This window comes from Phaeoacremonium minimum (genome assembly GCF_000392275.1).
Source record: "Phaeoacremonium minimum UCRPA7 unplaced genomic scaffold PA7_03_scaffold_408, whole genome shotgun sequence".
In the NCBI taxonomy this organism is placed as follows: Eukaryota; Fungi; Ascomycota; class Sordariomycetes; order Togniniales; family Togniniaceae; genus Phaeoacremonium; species Phaeoacremonium minimum.
Genome location: NW_006921310.1, coordinates 267,273 through 292,697, shown reverse-complemented (window position 1 = coordinate 292,697; position 25,425 = coordinate 267,273). Strand labels below are relative to the sequence as shown.

General features: G+C 54.3%; 11 protein-coding genes across 11 annotated transcripts; 6 read left to right on the top strand and 5 right to left on the bottom strand.

Annotated features, from left to right (window-relative positions):
* Positions 1 to 3,084: 3,084 nt before the first annotated feature.
* On the top strand, positions 3,085 to 3,834 carry UCRPA7_5264 (hypothetical protein; the record flags this gene model as incomplete). The annotated part of the gene is made up of 1 exon (XM_007917811.1): positions 3,085 to 3,834. The coding sequence occupies one exon, from the start codon at positions 3,085 to 3,087 to the stop codon at positions 3,832 to 3,834; it is 750 nt and encodes a 249-aa protein (XP_007916002.1).
* A 569-nt stretch (positions 3,835 to 4,403) lies between these two features.
* UCRPA7_5263 (hypothetical protein) lies at positions 4,404 to 5,483 on the bottom strand (the record flags this gene model as incomplete). The annotated part of the gene is made up of 2 exons (XM_007917810.1): positions 4,404 to 5,062; positions 5,147 to 5,483. 2 exons carry the CDS (start codon positions 5,481 to 5,483, stop codon positions 4,404 to 4,406), a joined length of 996 nt encoding a protein of 331 aa, XP_007916001.1.
* A 1,073-nt stretch (positions 5,484 to 6,556) lies between these two features.
* On the bottom strand, positions 6,557 to 7,144 carry UCRPA7_5262 (hypothetical protein; the record flags this gene model as incomplete). The annotated part of the gene is made up of 1 exon (XM_007917809.1): positions 6,557 to 7,144. One exon carries the CDS (start codon positions 7,142 to 7,144, stop codon positions 6,557 to 6,559), a length of 588 nt encoding a protein of 195 aa, XP_007916000.1.
* A 515-nt stretch (positions 7,145 to 7,659) lies between these two features.
* Positions 7,660 to 8,794, top strand: UCRPA7_5261 (hypothetical protein; the record flags this gene model as incomplete). The annotated part of the gene is made up of 3 exons (XM_007917808.1): positions 7,660 to 7,693; positions 7,755 to 8,413; positions 8,468 to 8,794. The coding sequence occupies 3 exons, from the start codon at positions 7,660 to 7,662 to the stop codon at positions 8,792 to 8,794; spliced, it is 1,020 nt and encodes a 339-aa protein (XP_007915999.1).
* A 364-nt stretch (positions 8,795 to 9,158) lies between these two features.
* On the bottom strand, positions 9,159 to 9,848 carry UCRPA7_5260 (putative short-chain dehydrogenase reductase sdr protein; the record flags this gene model as incomplete). The annotated part of the gene is made up of 1 exon (XM_007917807.1): positions 9,159 to 9,848. The coding sequence occupies one exon, from the start codon at positions 9,846 to 9,848 to the stop codon at positions 9,159 to 9,161; it is 690 nt and encodes a 229-aa protein (XP_007915998.1).
* Positions 9,849 to 13,272: 3,424 nt separating this feature from the next.
* On the top strand, positions 13,273 to 13,998 carry UCRPA7_5259 (putative n-acetyltransferase gcn5 protein; the record flags this gene model as incomplete). Its single annotated transcript, XM_007917806.1, has 1 exon — positions 13,273 to 13,998. One exon carries the CDS (start codon positions 13,273 to 13,275, stop codon positions 13,996 to 13,998), a length of 726 nt encoding a protein of 241 aa, XP_007915997.1.
* Positions 13,999 to 14,917: 919 nt separating this feature from the next.
* On the top strand, positions 14,918 to 15,597 carry UCRPA7_5258 (putative uvi-1 protein; the record flags this gene model as incomplete). The annotated part of the gene is made up of 3 exons (XM_007917805.1): positions 14,918 to 15,103; positions 15,173 to 15,412; positions 15,484 to 15,597. 3 exons carry the CDS (start codon positions 14,918 to 14,920, stop codon positions 15,595 to 15,597), a joined length of 540 nt encoding a protein of 179 aa, XP_007915996.1.
* A 1,178-nt stretch (positions 15,598 to 16,775) lies between these two features.
* Positions 16,776 to 18,616, top strand: UCRPA7_5257 (putative flavin containing monooxygenase 9 protein; the record flags this gene model as incomplete). Its single annotated transcript, XM_007917804.1, has 5 exons — positions 16,776 to 16,815; positions 16,877 to 17,008; positions 17,067 to 17,126; positions 17,202 to 17,451; positions 17,536 to 18,616. 5 exons carry the CDS (start codon positions 16,776 to 16,778, stop codon positions 18,614 to 18,616), a joined length of 1,563 nt encoding a protein of 520 aa, XP_007915995.1.
* Positions 18,617 to 19,229: 613 nt separating this feature from the next.
* Positions 19,230 to 20,183, top strand: UCRPA7_5256 (hypothetical protein; the record flags this gene model as incomplete). Its single annotated transcript, XM_007917803.1, has 1 exon — positions 19,230 to 20,183. The coding sequence occupies one exon, from the start codon at positions 19,230 to 19,232 to the stop codon at positions 20,181 to 20,183; it is 954 nt and encodes a 317-aa protein (XP_007915994.1).
* A 903-nt stretch (positions 20,184 to 21,086) lies between these two features.
* On the bottom strand, positions 21,087 to 22,664 carry UCRPA7_5255 (putative peroxin 23 protein; the record flags this gene model as incomplete). Its single annotated transcript, XM_007917802.1, has 1 exon — positions 21,087 to 22,664. One exon carries the CDS (start codon positions 22,662 to 22,664, stop codon positions 21,087 to 21,089), a length of 1,578 nt encoding a protein of 525 aa, XP_007915993.1.
* A 1,940-nt stretch (positions 22,665 to 24,604) lies between these two features.
* UCRPA7_5254 (hypothetical protein) lies at positions 24,605 to 25,033 on the bottom strand (the record flags this gene model as incomplete). The annotated part of the gene is made up of 1 exon (XM_007917801.1): positions 24,605 to 25,033. The coding sequence occupies one exon, from the start codon at positions 25,031 to 25,033 to the stop codon at positions 24,605 to 24,607; it is 429 nt and encodes a 142-aa protein (XP_007915992.1).
* Between the last annotated feature and the right edge of the window lie 392 nt (positions 25,034 to 25,425).

The following is a 25,425-nucleotide window of genomic DNA, read 5'->3' as shown; positions in this document are numbered from 1 at the left end:
AGCAAGTGAGGTCGAACGAACAATTTCTGGACGATGAAGCCTTTCCAGCTGAATGCAGTCTCATCAACACTGGCTAAGTCAACACCAAAGACTATGACTATCATCAAGACATTTAACAAGAATGCTTTCATGCTGGGGTTTGCTACACTACACCCCAAAACAACCTGCAGCAGCACCGCAACCACCTTTCCTTTGCGGCCATGCTATGTAGGTGATTCCACACAGTCCACCTCAGCTCCCAGGTTGGTTCTCGTCTTCAAACAATATGAATGCTTCACGGGCCGGATTTGCACTGAAGATCACATGCGGTCGTAACCTTGCGATCGGGTGGCTTCCATTGATGTTGGGAAAGGTGAATATTGATTTTACTGACATGACTGGTTAAGCTTCAAACGGACGCCAAGAGCCTTTTGAGACTTCATTCAGATAGGTTGCATGTACGGGCATGATGTCCAATGCTAGCTGGGAGTTTCTAGAGTGGTAGTCTCGATTGGAAGGCTTAGAGAGCTGCCGAGATATCTCTCATTCAAATCTGAGGACTCGGACTGGATCAGAAGCCGTGATCTAGTGGTCGAGCACCAGGGCAAAATGCAAGGCATTGCGGCTGAGCACCCGCAGCCTGTCTGTACATGTGCATCCGTACATTGTCATTGACGGATAGAAAATACGTCGATTCAGTAAGTGTCAAGAGTGTGCATATCGTAGTGTAGCCGGGCGTATTGTAGGAAAGTAGTTAAGTAGGCTGAGCTCTACTACATCAACTGCCAAGCCTCCACGAAGCCATTGTTAAAGTCGCGTAGGCCCTGGCTCTTCACCTTTTCCACATTCTCAAGTACATGTAATGAACAGCCGAAACAATAAAGTAAGAAGATAACAGTTCATAGAGAGAAACGAGACTGAGCAAAAAAAGCTACGGGCGAACCGCCCACTTGGAACTCGAAATCATCCATCTCTCTCGCAGCTAGTGCCTGAGGTTCAAGTCCAAGGTAGTGGAGAGACTGGAGTCCAACCAAACTACGAACCTCAGTCTGAGTCTGAGTCTGGGTCTCGATCTGGATTTTGGATCTGGCCACTGAGAGCGTCAAGAGTCGAGAGACGTTGTGCCTCTTCCCTGCCGTGTCTGAAGCAATCCTGAAACCGACCGCCAATCCTCGCTGTGACATTTCGACGAACGGCTATCCGGCGAGTCGGGAGCCTCTGTGCACTGATCCGATCCACCCCGCTCAGACCCTGGGCCAAACTACTGTACTGGAGGTAGTGACGACAACAAAAAGGGGACACGCCAGACTCTGGAAGGAGAAGATCGATCTGGTTGTTTCCCTGCCGATTGCTGCCGCCGACGCCCTCACACTCGCTCGCCTCGGCTGGCCTGGCCTGACTGTGCCTGTGCCTGTGCCTGTGCGCAAAGCAACAAACAAGGGAGACAGCGAGGCTCACGGCGCGTGTCGGGTTCGGCGCTAATACCGGTACAGTATCGTAATATAATCTCAGAATCTGAAAAAAAGGTACGAGGAAAAGAACTGCTTCTTCATTTCATCTACCAAAACACCATCACCAACACTCAGCCCTTCTCTTTGCATTGTACTGTACTTTTGCCTGACATTCTCTCTATTATTTGTTTATTACTGTTACTGTTACTATCTGACTGATATTTTACTGTTTATTTAATTGTATTCTCATTTCTTGCTGTACCGCTCACTGGCTTTCCCGAGCCTCTTCTTTTCTCGTGTTGCCTGCAGGATGCACTGGAATTGACTCGACGTCTCCTTACCTGCCTGTCTGTTTCTCTCTTGCAAGGTTGTTGTTGATCGTCTCCCTTGACTGACGGACTGACGGACTGACGTATGTACCTTGTCAATCCCCTCCATCCTTCGTGAGGCCGCTCCAGCTTCCTTGCATTGTGGCAGAGGGAACTACAGGCAGACTAAAAAAGGATACTTGGAGGCCGGAGGTCTCTAGTCTACCTAAATCTAGACGCTACCCCAACCTCCCAGCGCCTCCCTGCGTTCCCGAACCACCTGCATCTCCTCTACACTTGATTCAATCCCAATTGGCCTGCACTTATTGCTTTTGATCTGAAAATAAACCATATCTCTCTTTTCCCTTCCATCTTATCTCTTTTTCCTTGTTATACAATCTATCCATCCATCCATCTCCAGGCTGCTGCATCGCGACGTTGTTATCTGCGGACGCTGGTCGCTTACACTGCTATTTCGATCACTGCAGCCTACCGCGGCTTCTATCTGCCTTGCGTCACCCGCCGCCATCCAGCACCCACCCACACTCACACCCACTAGCGGCTCTTTGTCCTCGGGCTGAGCCTCCCTCTCTTCTCGACCTCGACACAGTCGACAAGGAAGGCCGTAATCCGCCGACATTGAATGAACATAGATCGAGGCGGCGAACCCGGCAGTTTCCTCAAGTCAAAGCAACGCCCGCCGTGTTGCGTACCCTGGTAGTCCCGCTCGGCTCTCTTCCGGGTTGAAGACTTGGAGAGAACCAGTCCACGTCCACGTACTGCCTCGGACGGCCCGGCCATCCAAGGTCAAGAGAGGTCTCACGCAGCCTTCTATCCGTACTCGGAGCTTCTCATCTGGACCGACATCGATTTCAGGGAACCTCTCCTCGACTCACAGACCCAACGCCATGTTTACCACCGAGAGTTGGGCTGATTCGCCCCGAAAGCGAACCCGGGAGGATGAGTATGAGGACATTGCCATCGGCGGCACCCTTGGCTTCACCGAGCATCGAAGTGTAGGTTTTGATTCCGTGCCTCGTTGCCTCGGGACCGCGCTCACAGTCATCTAGAAACGCCTACAAGCCCTGCCGCTTCGGACCTCTCCGGCCTCCAAGCGATGGTCGGTACCCAGCTTCGGGCAGACCTCCGTGCACCCCCAGCCTCACACGATCACCCCGGCGGATTCTGATTCGGAAGAAACGAGCGCAATCGGGCAGGGGCAGGGGCAGGAGCAGGCGCCACAGAGGCAACAACTATATGATCAGCCCAAGTCTCACTTCTCGCCATGGTCCTCGCCAACCGTGGTCATGTCCCAAGACCCATCACCTTTCCAAGAAGCGCCAGAGATGGTCGATAGGTATGGAGATACCGACATGGACATGGACGAGCAGCCCAGCCAGACAGAATCCGACCCCAGCCACCTGGAGCCCGGCCCGTCACAGCCCGACCTCGTCATACCAGGCAGCATCAACGGCCGGATGCCAACGCCCATCAATTGCAGCTTTGCGGCCCAAGTGCGAGGTAACAACTGGGGCGGTGCTGCCGGCAATATGATGCAGCCAGCAGATGGCTACCACAACGGCACTCGGCATCACGAGGCGTTCTCGAGTATGGCCGGCATAGTGGCCGACCGATCGGTGCCCCGGTCTCTGGACAATGCCTCTGCGATGGCAGACTGGGGCATGGTGCAGAACCGACGACTTCCCTCACCCATTAGTGAAAGCGGAGGCGAGGAGAGCGGTTCGCCCGTCATGGTCCTCGACGGCTCGCCGTCCATTCGGCAACATCCGGGCATGCCACCGCGAGCCGCATCGGCCATGGCCTACAGTGGTACCACACAAGGGGAGAGCCCTGTGGCCGACCATTCTCACGCTCACATGGACGCATATGGAGCCCACGCTTCAGAAGAAGCGATGGATGTCGAGCCGTGTTCGACGCCCAGCCCGAAGAAGGGCCACACACGGTCTCGGCACACTCTCAACAACTGGACTCTGCAGCCCGGCATGAAGAAGTCGTTCAGCATAGGATACAGAGCAGACTGCGAGAAGTGTCGGCAGAAAGTCCCTGGTCATTTCAACCACATCATCGTCTCGTGAAGAACGAGTAACTATCCTTCACCCTCTTGTCTAGATTGTCACTTGATTTGTGGCAATGAGTATACGAGACGAGAGGCTTTCCTTGTTTGTCATCCCTCACAACGAGGTGTTTTTCATATGTATAAATCACAAACAATCATCGCATAGCGTTCTTTGTGGCGGTGTTGGGCGTTCATTAGTGTCGGTTGGTTAGGCCGACGACTAAATTGCATGGGACAAGGTGGCGTTTGCCTGTATCAAGGAAGTGATACAATTTTAGTAGATGTTGTATACAATCATACTGAACTTGCTATTCCCAAGATGAGATCAATCTTCATAGATGTGATTTGGTGTGGTATTCAAATATCGTGGTAACATGATTCACACAGTATGTCGAATGGGCCATGATGACCTCGAAAGAGTATTTCGGAGATTTGAACCTTGTCTATGTACCTGACGCCGGTGATATGCACAGCTTTTTCTACACGTATGATACAGCCTATGACAGAGCCCTATCTCAAGACTCTTGCCTGTTTTCGTCGGGGTGATGAAGACACTGTACACCCTCGCCCACGATGGATGATTATCGATTACCACCACCAGCCCTTCTTCTTCGACGGTTCATCGGCAGAAGCGGCAGCAGGTGGCTCCACGCCTACTCGATCAAGAGGGCCTCCCTTCCGCTGGTTTTGCTTCTCCTTCTCGAAGGCCTGCGCGGCCTTGGACTTGATGTATGCCTGCTTCTCCTCGATCGCGCGGACAAGGTCGCTGTCCCGCACGCCGGTGCCGTCGTCCTCCTCGCTAAGGGACTCCCAGCCCAGGCGGCGCTCGCCCGTGCCGACGTCCTCGCCCTCCTCCTCCTTCTTCAAGCTCGAGAACAGCCACGCCTTCAGGCCCGTGGCCGTCTTGGCCCCGTCCGCCGCCGTCGCCGCGCCCGGCCACGTCGCGCCCGTGTTCAGCTTCCCGCTGCTCGCTTCGCCCTCGCCTCCCGACGACCGGTCGACGGCCTTGGGCGCGCCGAGTATGCTGGGTGCCTTGAAGAAGCTGCCGGCGCCGCCGGCCCGCGCGTTGGCCTCCTCCACCAGCGCGATCTGCTCGTCCGTGGCGTCGCCGCGCATGTACGCGAGGCGTGCCGCCTCGAGGCTGTCGGCGCTCATCTGCCGCTGCGCCTCCACGAACTCGGACTTCCGCTTCCGGTTGTAGCGCAGCATGTCGACGGTCGTGTAGACGGTTAGGAGGCCGGCGATTGCTGAGGGTGTCAGTTAGCACGTGGACCAAGGCTCATTGGAGGTTCAGTCATCTGCCAATGACAGAGTGGCAATGATGTCCGCACCTGTGAAACCCAGCAGAGATACGACGGTGAACTTGTGCGCGGAGTCGAAGAACCTCCGGGACCCAGAGACGACCCGGTCGAACCTGGACACCTCGGCCTGCTTGGCTGCCAGGTGAGCTGCTCGTAGACGTGCAACACGCTGCTCGGGGGTCTCTCTCGGCGGTGCGGAGCCGCCCCCGGCCGGCGGAGAGGATCGTGATCCGGAGGCTGGGGGGAATCTGGAGGCATTCTGGGCCGGGGAGGAGCTTGCCGAGGGCTTCGAGGTGGCATGGGGCGTGTTCTGGGTGAAGCGGGTGGCGTCCGAGACGCTCCTCGGAGCGGAGGTGGTGACAGCCATTGTCTGTGAGGGCTGTGTCCTGTCTTGACTTGTAAAGGAGGGCCTGGTATCCTGTCCTCCTTTACCAATTCAAGAGCTTTTTTTTTTTGTTGGTGGCCGGCCCGGGACGAGGTGTAGGAAAAAGGCGTCGCGGGAAGCTCGTTCGGGGATCAAAAGTTCAGCGCATCAGGAGATTTTTACCCTTGCTCCAGACTAGACTTGCAGTTGCCGCTACGGCCAATGGACGCTAACGTTACCTGGTTGCTTGCACTGCACTACCTATCCCAATTCAAGTGCCCGCCTACAAATGGAGGACCCGGAGTGGCTGTAAATCCTTTCCGGGCATGCTATTTGCTGCGTGCTTCAGGCCCACACCACCTACACCCATCCATCCATTGATCCTGTCTAGATACAGTTAAAACACCCATAAGCCGGCTTCATGTCTGTATTATTCGAGAGTGCGTTTCTTCAGAAGTTTGCACGCTCGCACGGACCACTTGCAGCGAGAAGTATATAATGAGACAACGTCTTGACCGTTAAAGACTCAGTTTTCTTGGAGTTTCTCTCCTCATACTTTATGGGCTTGACCTTTTGAGAGATCATAAACACTCAGAGAGGTAGGAGGGTAGAGGCTGTCTGCCTTGCCCCCGGTAGATGGCCGCTATCAACTTGTGATCGTACCATGTCCATTCATGGGTCGGTCCTGGGTCAAATTTTTTGTTGTCGTCTTTCTCCATTGTGATCATCACTTGAAGGGATGACACGAAGGGGATGAATAAGCTGTAACAATAAGACACTGGGAGGAGATACCAACATGGTTATAGTTGCTTCGAGGCTTTATAGAAGTAGAACACAGACGACGGTTGACTATCTCATGTATGACTAACCTACATCTCTAATGCTCCTAAGCAGCATGAACACGTAAGAATATGTCAGGATATATTCAATGAGGCCTCGTTTCGGGCCGGAAACATCCTTTAAACTCACACATATAATTTGTTTCATCTAGGACTGGGTTGATAATATATTATTCATGGTATGAGCTGCCATGTACACCTATCCCAAACATGCACGTAGATATAACTGAAAACGTGTCAACCTGCGCTACTCCGACTTCCACCTTCTGCGGCATCATCGTCCACAACCTGATAAGCCCCCCTCGAGGCACCGTTTCCTCGAGCAGGCGCTTGCCCACGCCCAGCACTCCCCGGCCACGGAACCCCAGGGCTTCTAGCCGCACTTCCTCCTCCTCCAGACCCTCCCAGGCCAATGCCCATCGCTCTCCCCTTGTCCCTCATCTCAATGACCTTCTGCGCGCCGGCCCAGCCCAGCAGCCCCAGCGTGCCGACGATGAATCCCCACACGATGATCTGGTCCTTGCGGCTGTCCCGCTGGAAGCACATGGTCACCACATCCTTCTCCTCCGCGCCCTTGCAGATCGGCAGGTTGTAGTCGAGGCAGAAGGCGCGGTTGCACTGCGAGCACGAGGCGGGACCGGCCCTCTTGGCCAGGCGCTCCTCCCCGCGCTGCGAGATGGGCGACTCGTCTGGCGTCGCAGGCTTCTTGTCACCATCCACGGGTGAAGGGTCCTTCGCGGGCGGTGTCTTAGGCTTGTTGGTGATCTCAATGATGGTGCTGTTTGTGAAGCAAGTACATTTGCAAAAGGTCGGCGCAGCTGTCATCGGATCAGTGTGAGCTCTGGATAGGCAGTCAGGTAGAGCCAAGGCAACTTACAGGCTGCTACTGCTAGCGACGCAAGAGCACCGAGCAGCAGTATAATCAGAGATAATCGGTTCATCTCTGCGACCACGCTGTTATATCACGAAGAGATCATTGGATTCTCGGAGGAGCATCCACAAGCAATACACTGTAGATAATCGTATGTACAGTAGGTTAGACTGGGGTGGTAATGTCCAAGGAGAGATCCGCCGCCTTGCTGATGATGCTCGACAAGCCACCATGGCCCGTGCGCCACCGAATCCCCGTCCGGGTGCAGGGTCCACCTCGGCGGCGCGCTGGCCAAATTTTCGAGCCTCGAGCTTCATCAAATGATACTCCGTCCAAACACGCATACAGCGAATTGGACTTCCAGCAGACTCACAATGCGCCGTATATCGCGGCTACCCAGGCCATTGGGCTCTGTGAGCCTGTCACACTCCCCGTCATTGGCGGGCAGAACACTGTGCAGAGCATCTGCATGCGTGCAACAGCGGAATCTCTCCACGACGCCCGTGAGCCGCCAGTCCACCACCGAACATTACCGCCGCAAACTCTGGCGCGATACTCCGCCAGGCCCTGAGGACCCGTACAAGGCGACTCCAGAGGAAGAAACTCAGGTTGAGGCGCGCGTGGAGGAGCAGACACCCGAGGGTTGGGAGGAGGAGTTCGCCGTCCCAGAGATCCAGACCAATCTGAAGCTGCCCTCGAGCGTCACTGTCGCTCCGACGAAGGAGCAGCTCGACAGCTCGCCCTATGTGCCAGCCGAGAACATAGAAGGACTAGAGTGGGTTGGCGGGCTGGAGAACTGGTGGGAGGACGAGAGTCATTGGAGCCCGAGCAGCGATTTTGTCGGGTTTGGACCCAAGGAGAAGGTGCGAGATGCAAGCTTGCTCGAGGTTCTTGCGCGACGAGCAGTTGTGGAGGCTCTAGCATGGCGGGAGGCCGGATCCGAGTCTCTCGCGGCACTTTGGGAGCGGGGCGGCAGGGAAGAACTGCTCCGAGCTCTGGCTCTGGGCGTTGAGGTTGCTGAAAATGGAGCTGCGACCTTGAAGGGCGATACCAGCAAAGTCGTCGAAGATTTAAGGTGGAGGCCGGTAGAGGAGGAGGCATCAGGTGCCTCGCAACCAACCGCACCGGGCGAGTTCAGCGCCGAGGAAGCGAGAGAATACTTACAGTCGTGGGATAAGAGCTGGAAGAATGTTTCTCTACAGGATCCTCGACTGAAGTTCGCTGTATGTTTCTCCTGACCATCCTGTCCAATACATATGCTAACCTTTCTTTTCAAGATTTCAAAACGTATTCTTCAGCTTACAGGTCATGTCATCCCTGACGGGAAGCTCCATTCGATACAAAACGTACAACAACTCCTCAACATACTCGTTAAGCCGCCGCAGCCTACGAAGGTGGCCGAGGCTATCGAGACAAGCGGCGATCTGCTCAGCCTCCCCAATGTCCAAGTTTACTCAAGACGGGTCACTCCCGTGGACAAGCATAAGATGGTGGGACGCTGGAAGGTCATTGTTCAGGAGCTGGAGAAGCGTGGCCTGCCAGTGACTGGCACCGGCAAGTACGACAAGGCGCGGGAGAGGGAGTATCTGCGTGGCAAGGCATAAAGCTATTGCAGGACTAAAACACCAGAACGCCAAGGACTGCGTGGGCGTCAAACGTGGTTTGTGACGATACCATTGTACAATCAGCGCTGTAATATAGCATTGTAGATATATCCAGCTACCAACACAGTTCAGGACTGCCTTGGAATAGGGCGTCCCTCATACTCATTGCACAAGTATCATTATGTTATTTAGAGACCATACCCGAGCTCGCCTTTCCAAACGAGGCAGAGCACTTGACGACCTTGCGTCGACACGTGCATGTCTATGCCCTTCCATACGAAGCAATATCTCTTACAAGAGATGTCTTGTGTATATATGGCATCGTGTGATGCCGAGCTCCAGGAAGACCTACATTCATCATCTCTTATGTCGCCGAATAGCCACCATCCACAAAGATCGTCTGCCCCGTCACCGCATCGCTCGCCCGACTAGCCAACCACACAACCACGCCCTCAAAGTCCTCCGGCGCGCCATTCCTCCCAACCATGGTCCTCGCCGCATGGGCCCTCGCCCTGTCCTCGTCTTCAAACACCGCAGCCGTCAGGGGCGTCTGCACGACCCCGGGCGCCACGGCGTTGCACATGACGCCCCGGCTGCTCCACGCCTCGGCCTGGCTCCGCGTCAGGGCCACCAGCCCGGCCTTGCTGGCGCCGTATGCGCCGCTGTTGCCGTACGCCCTGAATGCCTGCTGCGAGACGACGTTGATGATGCGGCCCGACCCGCGGGCGGCCATGAGGGGCCCGCACGCCTGGCCCAGGATGAAGGGCGCCGTCAGGTTCGCGGCGAGGGTGGCGTCCCAGTCGGACTCGGTGAGATCAGACAGAGGTGGACGGAGGTTGATGCCCGCGGCGTTGACTAGGATGTCTGGCGCGCCATAGCTCTGGAGGATGGTGTCAACGGTAGCCTTGAGAGCGTCGCGGTCCGCCACGTCGGCCGGATGGGCGTGCGCCGTCACTCCCAGCTTCTCCAGATCCGAGACGGCGTCAGCCAGGGGCTGTTGGCGACGGGCGACCAGAACGATGCGGGCGCCGGCCTGTCCCAGAGCCACGGCCATCGATCTTCCGATGCCGGATGATGCGCCGGTGACGACGGCCGTTTTCCCGGCGAGGGAGAAGAGCCTCTCGAGATACGTCTTGGACGCCTGCATAGACCTAGCCATTTTCTCCCCTTGACACCCTTGATATGACCTCCCCTCCTAGCATATCGAGCAAGTCTTGCCGTTAAAAGCATTGCGATTATATCAAATGAGTCAAACAGCTCGGCAAGCCCTGCAGGCCTTGGCGTCGCATTGCATCGGCTGTCGGTGTTCTGTACGGATCGGGATGAGGTCACCTCTAAGATCGCCGCACCTGCCAACATGTCATACAGTTAAGACATCTCACGACAGACAGTGAATAGAAATATGAGAGCAGTGGGTATGCTTCTTCGAGAAATGATTGAATTGCTATCTTTGAGCCCCAATCAACGCGCACTACAGTCTTAAAAGTCCAGACGTCTCTCGTGCGTCTTTATCGCCCCTCCAACCCATCCCAACCCCAGCAGCCTCGACCGGCCTAGGTTAAGTGTAGTAAGAAGTAGTTGTATTGTGGGATAGATCTATTTCTTGCAAGAGGCGCAAGAGCCTGTATTGGCATTGTCAGTCAGCTTGTGATCGCTACAAGAGTACCGTATGATGGAGGAGAGAGGAGGGAGCGTACAGTTGCCTGCTGAGCAGGTGCAGCTACCAGTGCCGGAGCAGCCACAAGTCTCGCCAGCCATTTCGATTGATTGATTGTTTTGTAAAGAGACTTGAGAGTCCAAGATAGTTATGTGTTGTGGTGTGGTGAAGAGTAGAGTAGAATAGTCTTTGTGAAGGGGATTGATTGTGTGTTTGCAGTTGGTTGTGGAGATGAGAAGGCAGACAGACCGTTGGGAAACGGGCAGTCGAAGGTTTATATTTATAGAGGCTCGCTGCTCTCCAGCGGGGGGAACTCTTACGTATCTGCCTATCTTATCATTGTCGGATCTACAGTACCTCAGTTACCTACATGTACAGTACCTATCGCCTTCCATTCATCCAGTAATTATCTTGGCTCTCAACAAGTGGCGATGTCTTTCGATCTGGCCGGCCCTCTCAGAGCCAACCACAGTGAGCCATTGGGCGAGCATTGAGGGGATCCAAGCCCCAGAAGCGTGACACATGATGCGTGGTTTGTGCGGATTTGCAGCGCGCTTTGTGCCTGGGACTAACGTTAGCGCATTACTATGCAGTAATAACGCCTGTCGGGGGCCCAAACCACGCTGCACCATGACGCTAGACCGTGTGACAGTGCTGCAAGTCCCTCCAAGTCTGCCCCGCCAAAGTGGGATGGTCCCTATGGTCCCCCTTTCAGGTTGTTCTTCAGCGTCTCGACCACTCAGAACAGCCGACGACGACACTTCCAGTCCTTTCTGGCCAGCGAGCCAGCCCTGGAGACCAGGCCCGATCCAGGCGGGCATTGCTAGGTACTGTACACGTATTGCTAGGCTTGCTAGGGTCTCGTTTTTCAAGATCAAGGCCCTTCTTGATGCGCTGATTGCCGTTCTCCGCTGGCTTCGATGCGCGCGCGCATTGTGCGTGGAGCTACACCAATCCCCGAGTCTTTGAAGAGACTCCCATAATCGGGTATGGCGGATATCACAAAGGCACTGTGTGCCTTCATTCACTCAGGGAAGCGTGTCGAATCACAGACCTTACCGACCCAGCGTCCTCGTCAAAAACAATCTGTCCGATGTTTCCAGGGCATTTGTTTGACCTGGAAGAATTAGCATCATTGAAATCGAGACACTGATGCTCTCTGTGTGAAGCAAAGCAAGCCCTCATTTTCGCCCGCGAGATCGAGGCTACTGTTGCGGTCTCCTCTTCGCTTCTTCATATATCGAGCAAAAGTCTGGAGGGGCGTTCCGGTCTCTTGTGCCTTGTCTGATACAAAGTCATTGACTCGCAGTCGCTGTGTCTCTCGTGCCTGCTGAACTATGGCCATGATGCCTTTTTCGATTGAGTAGCATTGCATTGTGCAGTTGCCATGCCATCAACATATTAGAGAAGGAGGCAAGATCTAGGCATCTTATTTCACAAGTATACAGCTCAGAGCACACTTATGGTAGGCGACATGGGTCAACGGTGTCCTGCACACATGCTGGGCTTACACGGCAGTCTGGCCTGTAGCAGAAGAGGCACTTTAACTCGATCCCATTAGCCTCTATCTTGGAGACAAAGAGCAACACGAAGCTCTCGTGGTGACAGCATCAAGTTTTGTGACAGGTGTTGGAATTCCACGGGCAGAGTCTTGGTCTCTCCCTCGAGTACAGCACTGCCCGCGTCTGAAACGTCATCCTGAGTGGCGTACGGCCGTTTCCTTGGGGACAAGCTCTTGATGGTCTCGTAGTATGGTTCGAGACCGCCCAAAGTTTACATGCTTCTTAGCGGCTGGCGACATAGCCGAAGCTTTGTTTTACCACACTCTTTGATCGTGAAACCTTAACATAACCCTACAGCTCTTTGACAGGAAACGGCCAATTGGAATCGTTCTTTCTCTCCAAGTGAACAGTTGGCTTTCCTTCAATAATCTGTTCTCTGGGTGCACGTGCAGCATGTGCTGTGTGCAGGGGTGGATCGTACGTTGATAGGGACGGTTGCAGGGGTTGAAACGCTGCTGAGGTCCGGTTTTGAGCATCATCGAATGATATGATATTCTTGGTGAATTGCTGTTCTTTCGTGAGTATGTATGCTGGAATTGTTGGTATATAAAGACTCGAAATAATAGGACATTTGAGATGAAGTTGGATGGTCAGTTATTCCCTTGTTAGAACAGTCAGTCAGTCAGTCTACAGTATCTGATATCAACACGCCAATTCAATCGTCATATATTCATTCGTCTTATCGTTTATTATTCAATTCGTCAATATGAACGCAGGACAGCAACGACAGTCTTCTTCGTTCCCGAGGCGCACCAACTCGACCAACCCTCGCCCTGCAAACCGGTCTTACTATTCACGAGCTTCCAACTCCACCAATGCTCAACAGTCTCCTCCGGCGGCCGGCCGACCGGTGCGCGACAGCGGGGCCGGCAAGCAGGTTAACCAAACCTTCTCCATCGCCATGATGGTCAGCCCCGTCAACCCTCTCCCTTTCCCTCTACCAATTCCCCTCGGCATCACCATGCTCCTGAGCCCCTCGGGCAACAGCAACAACAGCCGCAGTGGCCAGCAGAGACAGAGTTCACCATCTCCCTCTTCAGCCGCACGACGCTAAAGACAGTCATCTTCACTTCGACTTGGACGTCATTTGTGCCCCGTTGGCTCGGGCTAGCTTAACCTTACCTGCTCAACTGGCCTGATTACACGCGGGAGCGCTACTGTCCCGTGTCTGGAGCCAGTTGTCCTTGCACCTGTCTGTCTTCGTTAGCCTCTCTCGCCTCCTCGCCTCCACTTAACATTGTCGTGAGCCATCGTGGAAGATGCCGCATGAGGGCGACAATGGCGTAGCTGGCGCCGCCCGGCGGCGGGAGGCTGACACTCTTCGTCACCTAGCCAGCATCAAGTCTACCACAAAGGACGCCGGCTTGGTTCTGAGCCGCCTTGTTAGCGCTAACGATGTTGCGGCGCGCCTCCTGTCACTGAGAACTCTATTGCAGGCTTGTGTCAATGAGGACCCCTCAATGTCCTCCATCGGCTTCCTTGCGCCACTGTCTGATGCCCAGGCCGACGAGTACTGGACCGCCATCGGCTCGCTGCTGGACAGGCCTCAGCCGTCCGTCTTCTTGTTTGTGGTGACATCTCCTTCTCCCTCTTCTGCCCTCAGCATCGATGACAACGACAACGACAACGACAAGACGGCACCGGCAACGGCCGCCGTAGCAGGCGAGACAGCTGTCCTTGGCACAATCCAGGTGCTCACCATTCCTAAGGCCAATCATAGCCACCGCGCCGAAGTGGCAAAGCTGCTCGTCCGCCCCTCTGCGCGGCGGATGGGCCTGGCGAGCATGCTGATGGCCCACGCCGAAGCTTTCGCCAAGCATACCTTGGGAAAGAAGCTTTTGACACTTGACACCATGTCGACAACGCCCGCTAGGGACTTTTACCTCCGCACGGGCTGGACGGAGTGGGGGCAGTGCCCCAGCTATGCTGCCATGGCAGACGGGTCTCTGGGCATGACGTCCTTTTTTCACAAGTTTCTGGAGTGATGCATCTGCGGCTCTCTGGGCCATGCCATGCCATGCCATGCCATGCCATGGGTTATGGGTCCCCTTTTGCTTGTTATGCTGATCTCCACATGCCTTTCCTGCTGGGGTTCGGGGGGCTCAGGGGGACAATAGACGATCTGGCGACGATCACTGGTGGAATTGCATATAGATTAGGCTACACTTCCCCCATTCCGATCAATAGACGCTCTCTGCACGTTTCAACGGTTGCTAAAAAAGTGCCAAGCTGCCAAAAAGAATTAGAGATGTCGCTCAAGTCCATCATTGTACATCAGTATCTTGTTGCCAGAGTGGTCGCATTCCAGTCTCCTAGCGTGGCGGTTTCACAAGGCTAACCACCGCGAGGAATGCGTCCACAGCCAAGGAACCGCATAACCACCGAGTATCTGGGAACTCTGTCTCGAGTCTGAATACTCACTACATTGTGGCTAGTCTCGCCAGCAGACAGATTAAGACAGAGTTTCGCACTAAGGACCCTGGTAGGTTGCATTAGAGCCATGGCAGACGTTTAGAGAGTCGATATATCATTTGACTTCACGGACGAGTCAGAATCCGCACAGCATAGGGTTTACCCGTTGACCTTACCGTCCGCCTCCCTCTGCCGCCTGACACGGCTGGGCATCATGCCTTTTGTTTACTCGGGCAGGACGGCATCCGTCAAGATCTGCGTCATAGACTAGTCTCGTTGCTGGACAGCCAGAGGCATCTACCTATCTGTTCATGGGCTTCATTGTGGCGAGACAGGGCGCAACGTCTGTACATATAAGTCCATTCCGCTGCCTCTGTTTTCAATGATGGCTTCTTGGGACACAACAGACTTAAGCACTCTCGCAGCAAACTGCAAACACGCTACCGTAACTTCTTCCAGGCCTTTGGTGCTCAAGCTTCTTCCAACTTCAAGATGAGAATCTCAGTTGTTACTGCCCTGGCGGTCTTTGCCGGCGTGACCACCGCTCAGGTCAACGCAGATGCCATTTGTCAGACCCTCGACACCCTGACCGCCAATGTGAACGGTCTCATCGGCCAGGCGCAGTCTCTCAGCATCCTGAACGCGCCACTTGCCCTTGTCGGCCAGGGACCACTACCCGTAAGCCCCCATTGAATCTGCACTGTCTCACATCAAGACATGAACGCTCATATGCTCTTCTCCTTACAGGTTGTTGTGAATGGCCTCGCACAAGTCGTCAACAACATCACCACCTGCCTGACACAGCTGCAGCCGCAGGAGATCGTAGGCGATGCCGCCACAAGCATCGTCACCAGCTTCGGCCAATTTGCCCAGGCTCAGACGACGCTGCTCAATACCCTGGCCAGCAAGGCCGCACTGTGCCTCAACCTCCCGTTCATCCTGTCGCCCATCACTTCTCTACTCGGTGGCCTGGACGGCTCCGTCAATGTGAGTGCCCCTTTTATTCCTCCTACACACACTCGGCTTGAACAAGGATGACTAACACGGATACTTTCCAGGCCTTGGCCAATAATCTCGTCCAGTGTCTGGATGACATTACCGGCGGCGCCATCACTGACGACATGGGCCTACTGAACGGTGTCCTCGGCGACACACTCAACAGATACTCTTAAATGAGCTTATCAAGTGGTCGTGGACTGGGATTCTATCGTTTCATAAGGGACATAATCCGGTGTTTTTCCCTGGGCGTTTTCTCATGGCATTCAAATTGGGGGCGTTCGTGATATAATGAACCGGTGGTCACGGAGTATGCCGGACACTATGAAGTACATGATGACCGGGAGTTGTATCATATGAAGTAATAATTGTACATAGTGTCTTTGACATATGTATTGACACAATCATCATTAAGAATTAACATTACTGAGTGAAAACTGTCTTCCAGTTTATGAATCGTTAAACTTTGTCACTTCAATACTGACTCTGTTCCTCACTCATTTTCATTTCACAAGCCTTCTAGACTTTGTCGAGTTTTTCAATTCCATCTTTCACTTATATTCAGCTTGCTGTTTGTCATCATTCAAGATTCCACCATTCCCTTAGTGCATGTAAACCGTTTATTATGCAGCAAGTCCCATACCCTTTGAGTGATACATGTAAGTTGCTCACATAACTCACATGGGCGTCTGCTTCAAGGTCTTGAAAAGACTCGAGAGACAACCGCAATCAAGAATCCTAGTTGTCGGTGTAAGGTGCTTACTATGCAGGATGCCAAGGCTGCAACACTGCTGAATGGGCGAATCAGCGGATCAGCCCGTCCCGGTCACGACATCTTCTACGCTATTGGCCAACGCACTATAGAGCGGGAGAACACTAAAAAGCTGGTGGAGTTTGGTGGAGTTTGGCAGTACTTAGCTTCATCACTCGTAGGTAGGGCTGGAGCGTTTAATCTATCGATAAGTCTACTCTTTCATATCATGCATGCTGTATGCTGCTCTTAAGTGACGATATCTACAAATTACAGTAATTGAATGCGAAGCAATAAGCCTGCAAACTCCGCTGCAAATGCCGCTATTCTTGGTGATCATGACCCACCTCGTCAAGCGGCCGCCTCGCCGCATGGCTTGGGCTCCAAGGTCCGAGAGGCACGGATTCCCGAATGGTCTAGTCCCTCAGACGAAGGATCATTGGATCCATCGACGACGCCTGCAAACAATCTAATGACTTCTCCCGAATCATCAAGTCAGAAGCTGCTTTACTGCGCGCTGGCTCATATATATAACACTGCCGGCAGTTGATACATCGACCGTTCCAAAGCCCGCCAAGTCGCTAGTCTGATTCTTACTGAACCATGGCAAAAGCCGCGCCTACTGTAGCCGTTGTGGGGGCTGGTGAGTGCATCTAGTGATATCACCACCACCATCATCGTGTCGTGACTGATTATCGGCGCAGGTCCGTCGGGCCTGTCCATGACCAAGACACTCAAGGAAGATGGCTACGATGTCACTCTCTATGAGCGCAGGAGCAAAGTGGGAGGGCTCTGGGCGTATTCTGACGACACAGCGCACACGATCGCGCTGCCCAGTGCGTTTGACCCCCGGCCAAGCCGGATGTCGAGCATGGCAAACTTACACTTCGTTAGGAACGCGCGCCAACATCAGCAAATTCACATGCGGATTCAGTGACTTTCCCATGCCAGACAGTAAGTTCTGCTACGCCTCTTTAATCGACATGCCATTCGACACGTTAGGGCGATGTTGACAACACCGCCCGTCAGAATACCCCTTATGGATGACGCCTGCCGAGTTCACAGAGTTCATGCACGATTATGCTGTGCACTTTGACTTTTACCAGAATATCGTATTCAACACCAGCGTCAAACAGGCATCTCGAAATAGCGATGACACCAAATGGCGCCTGGATATCGAAACGAACGGCAAAGCCGAAACGGTCGAGTTTGACAAGATCGTCTTTTGCCATGGCTACCAGACCAAGGCAGCGATCCCTACTTTCGAGGGCCAGGACAAGTTTGAGGGCACTCTTATGCATTCGCAACAATATAGAAGGTAAAGGCAAATGTTTCTTGCATGGCTCGTTGCTTACGATAACAGATTCGAGGACTTCAAGGGCAAGAGAGTTGTCGTTGTTGGACTGGGAAGCACGACAGGAGATATCGTGCCAGATATAATGCCACATGCCGAGAAAGTTTGGGTCTCTCACAGGAGAGGAGCGCTGCCCTTCAAACGCGTGCGCAATGGGACGCCTGTCGACTTGAACATCACCTGGCGAAGGCGGCAGATGAGCCAGTTTCTTCAGCGCTATGCCCCGGGCCTCGCCAAGTTCATGATTGACAAAGCAACAAACTACTTTGCCACGCGCATGTTCAAGCTCGACCCAGCTTGGCGCCTGACCCCTGTTCCTTCCGTCCTCTTGACCCTGCCCGGCTCCTTCGAGGACATCATGCCATTTCTCGCAGACGGTAGACTGACATCGCTGCATGGGCTGAAGCGCTTCGTAGGCCCGAAGTCTCTCGAGTTCGATGACGGGACCGTTCTGGATGACATAGACGCCGTCATCTTCTGCACGGGCTACAAGGCAGACTGGAGCGTCGCCCCATTCGTCCAGACCAGCAAGCCCACGGCGCACAACTACAACGGGGCCCCCATCCACCGCATGTACATGAACCTCTTTCCGCCTGCCTACTGGGACTCTTGCGCCATGCTGTGCTACAGTGCCTATGGGAAAAGTAACGGTTTCTCCTTTGCGGACGTGACGTCCCTGGCGATCAGCAATGTCTGGCGCGGCGTGGAGAAATTACCTCCGCGAGATGAAATGGAGCAATGGATCGACGAACATCAAGCGTGGGTTGCTGGGAGATGGAAGTTAGATCAGACTGTTGACGAGAGCATGGTCAAGCAGTGGGAGTTTCAGGGGTGGCTCCACAAGGCCGCCGGCACGGGCATGGAGAACCTCGGCTGGGGTTGGAAAGGCTGGATGTTCTGGCTGAAGGACAGAAAGATGTATAATCTGCTGAACAACGGGGTGGAAACTGCACACATGTATCGGTTCTTCGAAACGGGGAAGAGGAGGACTTGGCCCGGTGCGAGAGAGGCGATCCTACATATGAATGAAGTCGTCAAGAATACCTTCCCGTTGAAGGATGAGGTGGTCAAGAAGTATGGACAGCTCTAATAAAGGAAGGAAGGCGTTTGAAGGATAGGTTTGTTTTCAAGTTGGATATGTCCTTAGAGAATAGTAAGTCTGCAAGCATAGCAATATTCCTTTGATCTTCTGTTCAATTAACCGTCCACACCACCCCTATTTGAGAAGCCCTGTGCCTGGTCAAAATTCTAATTCACACACTGCCTACAGGTTCAATACAAGTTCCATAGCCCAGCCAAAGACTCTGACTCCTTAGCCGCATATTTGTCTATCGAGCCAGAGGCAGGCCAGTCAGAACTTCATGGCTGTCTTTCTCCCCCTCGTGCGGCTCAAGCTCTCTGGCAACACAGCCGCACTTTGATATCTACCACCCCGGAGTATCACAACATGGGGTTTGAGCCCTTCATTATCAGCAGCTGTTTCCTTTTATGGACAGCTCTTTCAAAAACAAATAAGGCAACCTCGAGGCCAGCCGTCAACGAATCCTCGCCGACCTTTTCTTCGCCCTCGAACCCACTCCTTTGCCCTCACCCTCAACCACCCTCACTTTTGGTCCTCGATACAGCTCGAGTGCCTCTCTTTTCTTCAAACAGACACCTCCCACTCTCCTTCCAGCCTCGCTTCCCACCCTCACCCAAAAAAGATGTGCATCAAGCAGACCTACACCTGCCCCGGGTGCGGCGAGGCGGGCATCTTCGAGCCGGTGGTGCTCGTCTGCGCGCACACCTGGGTGCCGCACGGCCGCGAGAAGGCCTGGCTCGCGCCCCTGCACATGCAGCACACCGAGGGCTTCGGCTTCGGCGCCGAGGAGTGGTTCACCTGCCGGCGCTCGCGCACGCTGCTCGCCCGCGCCGACCCCCTGCCGCGCGAGTGGTGGCACACGCTGCGCTGCCCCAACGAGGCCTGCCACTTCAACAACCACGGCGAGGCCGCCGCCGGCCGCGAGATCAGCAGGGCCCTGCGGTGGATGCACCACGGCGTGCCTGTCGTCAAGCTTGTCGACAAGCGCGACGGCGACGGCTCGGAGGAGGAGGAGGAGGCCGTCGCGGAGAGCGATGGAGAGAGCGCTGGAGAGAGCGCTGCTGTGGTGGGAGCAAGCAAGGCGGCTCAGATTCTCGGGCTCAGCGATGAGGCGCTTTCTGCGATGAGCAACGAGGACATCATTGCTTATATTTCGAACATGGAGCAGAGCTTGCGGGAGGCTATGGACAAGGACAAGGCGGACGATGAGTTGGAAGAGACGACGACGACGAATGTCGAGGGTGATCCTACGAACAAGTCCAGCCGTGATACTACTATCAAGTCCAACGGCGATGCTGTGTTGAGCTTCGAGGTCGATACTCCGATGACGTCCAACGGTGACACTGCTATGAGCTTCGCGATCGATCCTCCGATAAAGCCCAATGGCGATACTGCGACAAACTTCGAGAATCATACTACGATGAAGTATAGTGGTCATGTTGCGACGAACTCCATCGTCGACCCTCCGATGAACTCTGACGGCAATGTGACGATGACGCTTGAGAAGGGCTGCGCGGCCGCCAAGATGGCTAACAACGCTTTCATTCAGGAGCATGTGAGGATAATAACTGCATGATTGTAATAGCAGCATATTTGCTGACAAGCTGATAGGATTTCTGTTTCTAGCAGGCGAGATTGGCTTGAACGGGGCGTCGCTGCCGTGCGCCGAACGCGCCGTCATAGAAGCAGGCTATTGGAATCCTGGGCTTCTCACGAAGAACTGAAGGTTATCTGATTTGGATCAAGCAACCAAGCTGGATGTGTCGATGATCATGTACTTTAAAAATTATTAGCCAGTCACGCAGCAAAGGTCCTTTACTACTTGACCATCCGGGATGCTGCCTAGTTAGCTTCGCAGTTCATCAAAGTCACTGAATTGCCAAACAACAAACCCCCAAGTCAATGCAATTTGATATGATATGCTCTTCTGCAGTGGTATCTCATGTAATCTAATCCAAAGCCCGCTATTCCGCTATTCTAGCCCCATCCGAGCCTCGTCTCCTATGCCCCACTGCTCTCTCTCCTTCGCGGCGCCCAGGATCTCAATGCCCACCTGCGTGCCCAAGCTCGCGGCGTCATCTTCACTCAGAGCCTCACTAGCTCTTCTAGAACGTTTTGTGTCTGTGGCCCGCCGTCGCAGGCTGGGCGCCTTGAAGCGTATTGACCGCGACGATGTGGAGAGCATGGAGGCGGAGTCATCATCGCCTTCTTCTGCGGTGATCTTCTCGGCTATAGACTTTTGAGAGGGGAGATTGGGCATGCTCATCGTGTTTTCTGTGTGATATGGTGTAGAGGGTGTGGGCGACACCGGCCGTGGTGGTAAAGACGGTGGCGGTTGTGATGACCCAGGAGTGGGTGTGTCGTCGTCAGCAGCAGGCTCCTCGTCTTCAACTTCGACCAGCTCTGCGTCGCGGTACCATTTCCGCCGCCGCGTCCAACGACCCCAGCCGTCTTGACCTCTTCGACCGTTTTGCCACTGTTAAAATTCATTGGTGAGCGCAGGTTCAGGAATATGAAGGGGAACGCCCCGACTCACCTTATTGTCATAATACACCCACCCCAGCTTACCACCATCACCATCATAAACCCATTCCTCCTGGCCATTCTCATCTACACGGCTTACGGCTTCATCAGGGACGCCATCTACTTTCCATCTACTGCCGTCCACCCATCTCCACCGCATACGGCTGCCATCTTCCACTTCAGGCAGCTCAAACTCATCGCGCGGCGGCACAGCATTATTATGCTCGTCCGTCCACGCCGGTCGCTCGTAGGCAAAAAGACTGTTGGTCCATCCCAGCCCCATCCAGCGCCGTTGATTCTCATAGATGATGAATGTAAATCTGACTCCAGCGTCGTGGGCCCCACGAGCCCGACGAATAGCCTTGGTCAATTCGGACTCCTGTGACGACTTGACCGTGGTAGTGGTCTTAGTGGAGTCCTTCGACGCGACCGTCACCACAGAAGCACTCGCTTCCGGTTTGAGGTCTGCAAGCGGCGTCTCCTTCGATGGTATTTCGATTTCCAAACCCGTGATCAAGGCCGTGAGCCTCCGGAGGCTGGCGCTGCGCCAGAGGATGACCCGGGCGGCTTTCATGACCCGGGCGTGCCACGTCAGAATTACCGTCCCGAAGACCAGCAATACCCTCCGCGTGCTGACGATCCGGAAGGGCGGCAAGGTGAGCGCGAACCAGAACGGCGTGCAAAGTATGATCCGTATAAAAAGCGTTGTCAGCGCCGGTCTCGTAGTGGCTGACGTCGGCGTTCGCTGTGTGCTGAGAAAGTCGGTCAGCTCGAGCAGAGGCTCCAAGAGTATGTTACACCGGCTTGTAAACTCCTTGAGCGTCTCTACAATCTCGTCTAGTGTCTTCTGGTGTCTTGTGCTCGTTATCTCGGAAGCCGTTCTCTGGTGGCCGCCTCCAGGGGCCGACGGAGGAGCAGTGCTCGCGGTGTTGCTCCCCCCGGCCTCCACTGTCAGATTCTTTGTGTTCTTAGCTTTCCCTTTTGCCTGCTTCGTGGACACAGAAGACGCGGCAGCTCCGTCCAGCCCGGGCTCACTCCAGCCACTGCTGCTCAGGGGGCTGAAGCGACGGCCGTACATGCCGAGTATCAGCAAGAGCACCAGCACGACTGGGCCGGCATAGCGTATCGCCACATCTCCGTAGAGAACAGCAGCCCAATAGGCGACGACGAGGAGAAAGCTCTCCCACGGATCGCCCGTCGTCCAGCTCAGCAGCCCGGCAAGTTTATTCAGCGGTAGGAGGAAGGGATGGCTGTAGGCGAGAGCGCGCGTGATCTGGGGAGGAGTGGCCAGAAGCAAGGGGGACTTCTGGTGGACGAGAATGGTGCTTCGTCGCTTCGCAGCGGATGTGGCAGTCGGAGAGGTGGAGGAGAGGGTTGCGGGCGAGAAGGTGGCATATGTCGGATTGGGGCCGGCGGAGGGCACGGCGCCGTCGTAGGAGGGTTCGCGAGAGGGGGAGAAGGGCAGGCCGGAGGCGTCCAGCGAGCTGCTGCCGCCGCCGCCGCCGCCGCTGCCTTGCGATCGGGGAGCGGACATGTGGGACAGCCAGGGTATGTCCTGTGGCGGGTTCGCGCAAGGCGAGAAGGTTAGCTTAGCCGGTCTGAGTCTCACTGTCTGTCACTCTATCGATAAGCAGCGCGGGCGCCTCGACTCGACAGCGTTACAGCAGTCAGGCGGAGCATCTCGAAAAGGCGATAGCGAGGTGGTTGCGTTTGCAGAGCAAGCACGAGAGCGAGATGCTGACGTTGTTGAGGCTCCTCAATTCTTATTCTGCCGCGCCGTCACTTCACTTCACTTCACTTCACGTCACGTCACCGGCAGGCAGGCAGGCAGGCAGACAACAGGCAGCTCAGGTAATCAACCGCACGGACGAAAGCGGCCGCCCCAGAGTGATGAGTGATGGATGATGCTTGATTTTTGGCTCCGTGTCGCCAGAAGAGGTCGGATGAACACAAGATGCGAGGAAGACAGAGAGAGAGAGAGAGAAGATGCAACTCACAATGGCAGCCATTAAGAAGCGGCGAAGTGTTCATTCAGACGCGGCGGGCGGTTCTCTAGGACCTGCCTGCCTGCCTGCCTCACTCACTGCAGCCACCACCGCTTCGCTTCGCTTCGCTTCGGATCCAGGGTCCCCGCAAAGCCAAAGCCAAATCCAAATCCACACGTCATCGGGCGGTGGTAGGCCTACTGCAGCATGCTCCGTGGATCGAATAGCATTCTAAATGGCAAGAGAGGTATATGATAAGATATATTGAGGAAGACAAGATGTCAAAGTTCGGAAGTGAAGAGACTGAAGAAGAAGAAGAAGACGAAGAGAAGGAAGGAAGCAAGCGGCGACGTCAGAAGATGATAGGAATGCAATGGAATGGCCGGAAAAGGCCCCCCACGTGAGAATGCAAAAGGAAGAAGGCCTGCCGAGTCAGCGCACCTAGCTACTGTAGGTACCTAGGTAGTACCAACTACCACTATCTGTCCAGCACAGTAAAGGTAAGGTGTCTGGGTGTCCAGCCGATAAAAAAGCTGGGGTAAGCTCCATAGACAAGTAAATAATGTTAGATGCGCTAACCTCAAAATGCCCGCCCGCCGCGCCGCGGCAAAACCGCCCAAATGATCGTCAATCACATGCAAAATATCCACTACGATGCTGAAAACAAACAGACATTTGTTCTCAGATCCACTTTATCCAGAGTAATCACACCTTTGACACAGATCAACATAAAGCCCAGGCTATACAGCAATTCTATGATTGCTGCAATGGAAGACATAGCACCATCTGACCGTTGGCGCAGTACAATTCAAACTTATCAAAAGCCCTCAATTTGGGAGACTTAGTGAGAGAGGCAATCGGTCAAAGCTGACCTAACCTGCCTTTTGGTATCTAAATACATGAAATTATCATCACAGGTCTCCTTGATCCTGTGTGCAGTAGTGCTCAGAGTCTGACTCCCTTGCGAGAACACCGTCTTTGGGTGCAACCAGGCGAACCTAGGCTGGAAACGAAGGAGGAAAATTAATGACGCAACGCCAGGCCCCCCTTTCCCCTGAATTTTTGTTGCATTGAATTTTTGTTGCAGACATGAATGACACAATGAAAAGACCCGAAATAACGCGGCAGAGCCGTTTTCCGTAATACAGAACTCCTAACCCTAACTTGACGGTGCAAGCTGTTATGAATGGCGAAAAGACCATTGATCGAAATTGGAGGGGCAAGGAGAGGAAGTCCAAGACAAGAGGAGACAAGCCGCAGGAGTAATTCGAGCACACTGTGGCGCTTCTAGGTGACGGTGAAATGCCTCGTTCTCAGCGAATGCTTTTGCGATGCGGGATAGGAATGAGATAATTCGAAACCAAACGTTGCAACATCTAGCTTCTCAATCAATCAAGGATTGGCGATCTTCCACCGCTAGATTGGCGGCTGCTATCGGTGGCGCTGCATCTATCAGAAACCAAAAGTCATTCCAGCGCCTGGATCTCACTTACCTCGTGTTCAGGTACTGTACGTTTGAATTCAGAGATCTGATCCACTTGCAAAAGAGCCGCGCCTGGATCTTGCCCGACACGGGCCGCCCATCAATATTCCTGGTCCCAAACGCCCAGTACTCCGGCCGGCTCTCGGGATCCTTCACGGTGAGGGCGACAGTGGCCTTGTCTTGGTCAATGTTCTTGACAATGACTTTCAGGACTTCTTTGGGGTTGATGGTGACAGCAATTGCCTCGCCTGCCGCCGTCTCGGCTACTCCTCGAGCAGCATTCACCGTGACACGCAGATATGGCGAACTATCGTCCTTGACATACGACTTGGTATCAGACGAATCTCTATAGCCCACGACGTCAAAGTACTGCTCCTTTCCAGTGGCTGGACTCTCCGGTTTGATCGGACTGTATGCTGGAGTCGAGGCAGTCATAATCGATGACAGGCTGTACCCAGGACGGCTCTGTGAGGCGGATGGTCCTCGAGAACTTTCACTGGCTGATCCCGGAGTGGCGAAGAACGAATGGGGTGAGCTCGAGAAAGATGATGGCTGACGGACCGCCTTCCATCTATCTAAGCTATCACCCCGAACGATTGTTGGTGTACCCTTTCTCGAAGTGACTTCAGGCGCCGGTGTTGGTGTGGAGGATGTACTTCTATATGGGCCTAAAGACGGTGAAGTTGATCCTGCCAGTATAGCAGAACGGGTCTGTTCTGACACGCTTCCGAAATTTGGGCGCGCAGTTGGCACAGGACTTCGAACAGCTGGACGGGGTGGAAGTTGTACATTTGCATAGGATTGAACCCGATCCCCTGCTCCACCGT